The 3165-nt window shown below is 37.7% G+C and overlaps 1 protein-coding gene and 1 long non-coding RNA gene across 2 annotated transcripts in view; both read left to right on the plus strand.

Annotated features, from left to right (window-relative positions):
• The first annotated feature begins 6 nt into the window (after positions 1-6).
• On the plus strand, positions 7-1761 carry LOC113214193 (uncharacterized). The gene is made up of 3 exons (XM_026433482.2): positions 7-361; positions 572-722; positions 797-1761. Exons 2-3 carry the CDS (start codon positions 582-584, stop codon positions 1277-1279), a joined length of 624 nt encoding a protein of 207 aa, XP_026289267.2. The 5' UTR covers positions 7-361; positions 572-581; the 3' UTR covers positions 1280-1761.
• Positions 1762-2135: 374 nt separating this feature from the next.
• The window catches only part of LOC127750708 (uncharacterized), a 6766-nt gene continuing 5736 nt past the window's right edge, over positions 2136-3165 (plus strand). Inside the window, exon 1 of the long non-coding RNA XR_008011820.1 lies at positions 2136-2203. This is a non-coding gene — a long non-coding RNA (uncharacterized LOC127750708). The remainder of the gene's footprint in view (positions 2204-3165) is intronic.

The raw sequence follows: 3165 nt of genomic DNA on the forward strand, positions 1-3165 counted from the left end.
ACCTGCTCTGCTGTCTGGCTGTATAGCTTCCCAGGACACTATGATCGTCAGTATAGTCTCCTGGGAAACTCTTCCACTTCGACAGATTCTGATTTTAAGTGTTCAGATCACCAGAAAAACGGCACATTTGCGGCAAAACGACAAACTCACACAGTTATTAGAGGATATTAGCGGCAAAACGACACACTTATACATTTATTATTATTAAAGAGGAATATTTGATCGACGCGACGGACTGACTGACTGTGACTGACAGTACTCGACAGAGCAGAAGAACAGCAGCCATAACATAACAGGAACTACAAACAAACGGCCAAGGAAAATTATAATAATTAAAGCGACAGTCTCACATCTTGTGAAGGTAATCTTGTTTTAGGTTCTGGAACAATGAATATTTCTTTAGTATATGAAATATTATGTACTGAACAGTCTACTAAAACTAAAAAATAAAATACGTGTCTTTCCTGTTTGTCCCATTAACCTAAAATCATGTACACCATATGTGTTATTTACGTTCGTTTCTTTTTAAGGGTGTACATTATGCTTTTGTTATTATTTTTATTACTTTTAGTTTGAGAGCAATGGATGGTCATGCAATGCAGTCTCATGATATTGTGAAGAAAGAACCAGCTGAGGTTACTTACGAGATGGACACAACTCTGGAGGATTCATTTATTACTAAGACTGATTTGAGTGAAATGCATCTTTCTTCTACTGTAAAAGCAAGTGTTTATCTGGAATACAATTGTTAGGATTTGTTTACGTATGGTAATTACCATTTTATGTTTGTCTCCAGATTGAAGAAATGGACTTGATTCACTTGAAGACCGAAGCAGACCTAGACGAGAAAGCATGTATTGTAGATAAGCAAGAGAACATACTCCTACTTCAGTCGCCTGCATTGAAAAACCCTAAAGCTAAAAGCAGGAATCACATACACCCTGTTAAGTTGATGAAAATTGCAAAGGATTATGTGGACCTTTATTCTGACGATTTGAGCCACCCCTCTCCATTCCGAAAGGTTCTCAGGTTTCCAATCATTCAATGTCCATCTTGTCTGATACCCACAAACGCTAGGGGTCGTTCAGCTTTTCTCCATTTGCTTCTTCACGTAACAGAAAGACATCCCAACAAGCGTAGCAACCTCTTTTCTGAAATATGTGAGAGGTACAGGTTACTAATTGCTCGTATGAAAGAAACAGTAGCCAGTCAAAGGAAAACAGGGTACTGTCTTAGATACAGGATCACGGAGCCTCAAGGAAACAGTTCATGGGACTAATATGAGGGTATATCATGGTATATTTCTCATTTCCTATTGGTTTTTGTGTGATTTGTCAGTAAGTCTGTAGTTGTTAGTCCTTTTTTTAACCCTAAGAAATGTGGCATTTAGCTGAAGTTTTTGGTCTGTAAAACATTCTGTTTATGTGTTCAGTCTTGTAGACAACTTAATGTAATCTGTGTTATTTTTTAATTTATTTTCAATTATGTGTCTTTGTATACAGGTATCCCATTTTGACAATGTCATAACTTTTGCTTTGCTGGCATGTGTACAAATGTGTGCCAGGCAGTGTACATTTTATGAACAATCATTGTAATTGTATTGTGGAATTGTTAGTTCATTCTCCTGTTTCAATTGCACCTTTGTGCAATCTTGTTTTAATTTAACCCTTGTGTTATCCGCTGCATTGAATAAATGTACAGTTTCCCTCAAGTTAGTCTCAAAGACCTACTTCACATAATGTTGTCTGTGGTATTTTTAATTTTTTGTCTCTGTATATAGGTATTAAGGTTTAGCTGGTATATAGGGATTCCATGTTAACCATGTATATTTGTTTCAATTTCACCTTTGTGCAATTTTGTTTGAATTCCACCCTTTGTGTTATACACTTTGTTGAAGAAATTTACAATTTCCAATAAGTTAGTCTCCAAGACCTTTGAATAATGTTGTCTATGGTATTTTTAATTTTTTGTCACTGTATAAAGGTATCCATAACAATGTCATAACTTTTGTTTAGCTGGTGTATAAGGATTCCATTTAAACTATATATCCTTGTTTCAATGTCACCTTTGTGCAAGTTTGTTTTAATTTCACCCTTGTGTTATACACTTCATTGAAGAAATATACGATTTCTTTTAAGTTAGTCTCCAAGACCTTTGCATAATGTTGTCTGTGGTATTTTTAATTTTTTGTCACTGTATAAAGGTATCCTATGACAATGTCATAACTTTTATTTAGCTGGTGTATAAGGATTCCATTTAAACTATATATCCTTGTTTCAATGTCACCTTTGTGCAAATTTGTTTTTTTTCACCCTTGTGTTATGTACTTCATTGAAGAAATGCACGATTTCTTTTAAGTTAGTCTCCAAGACCTTTGCATAATGTTATCTCAAAAAGTAGGAAAAAAATATTTTTTTTATGGTCTCCCAAGGGGTAACTCGTGAAAGTAGAGCCCTCTGGGCGAAAATTGTGTCCGTTTGACTCTATCTGGCACCGTTTGGGCGCTAGAGTGCTTTTTTCGACGAAAATACGGCGAAAATGACCACATTGCCCATAAAGACGTACAGGGAGGCGTCCAATCGTAAAATGTCAGAGGAAGTACCCCCCCAAAACAACACATTCCGAATCAGGAACTAGCCTCGGATTTGCCGTATCTTTCACTGCTTCGGCCCTAGAGGTGGATATATTGAAAACAATGGCAAACAGTCAAGTTTTAGGACTGTTTGACAAACAATATATAACCAAAAATCTGCGCGGGTTCGTTTTTGAACGGACCCGTTTCTGCCAGACAGTTGGGGCGCGGGGGGGGAGGGCGTCATGGTTCAACACCACCTGTTGAGCAGCTCCACACCCACACCCACGCCTGGGTAACAGAGCAACAATGGACACCTTGCTCTCTGAGTAGTCAGCCGAGTCAGCCCCCCGCGCGCGCTGCCCAGCGCTCATGCCAAAAATTGTGTTCGATTATAAAAGTAGGCTAATTCAAAAAAATATCACGGAAAAGACACATCGAGAACAAGAACAATACAGCGAGCAGGCATGAAATGCCTACATGGCGTCCAAAAGCAGATTGTACAAGTGAGAGGGCGCTATGACGCGGCGCAAATTTCTATATTCGAAAAATAATGCTCGAAAATATATAAAAAAGGAAATTTTCTTAACTAA

Source organism: Frankliniella occidentalis, unplaced genomic scaffold, assembly GCF_000697945.3.
Source record: "Frankliniella occidentalis isolate FOCC.00 unplaced genomic scaffold, Focc_3.1 Scaffold242, whole genome shotgun sequence".
In the NCBI taxonomy this organism is placed as follows: Eukaryota; Metazoa; Arthropoda; class Insecta; order Thysanoptera; family Thripidae; genus Frankliniella; species Frankliniella occidentalis.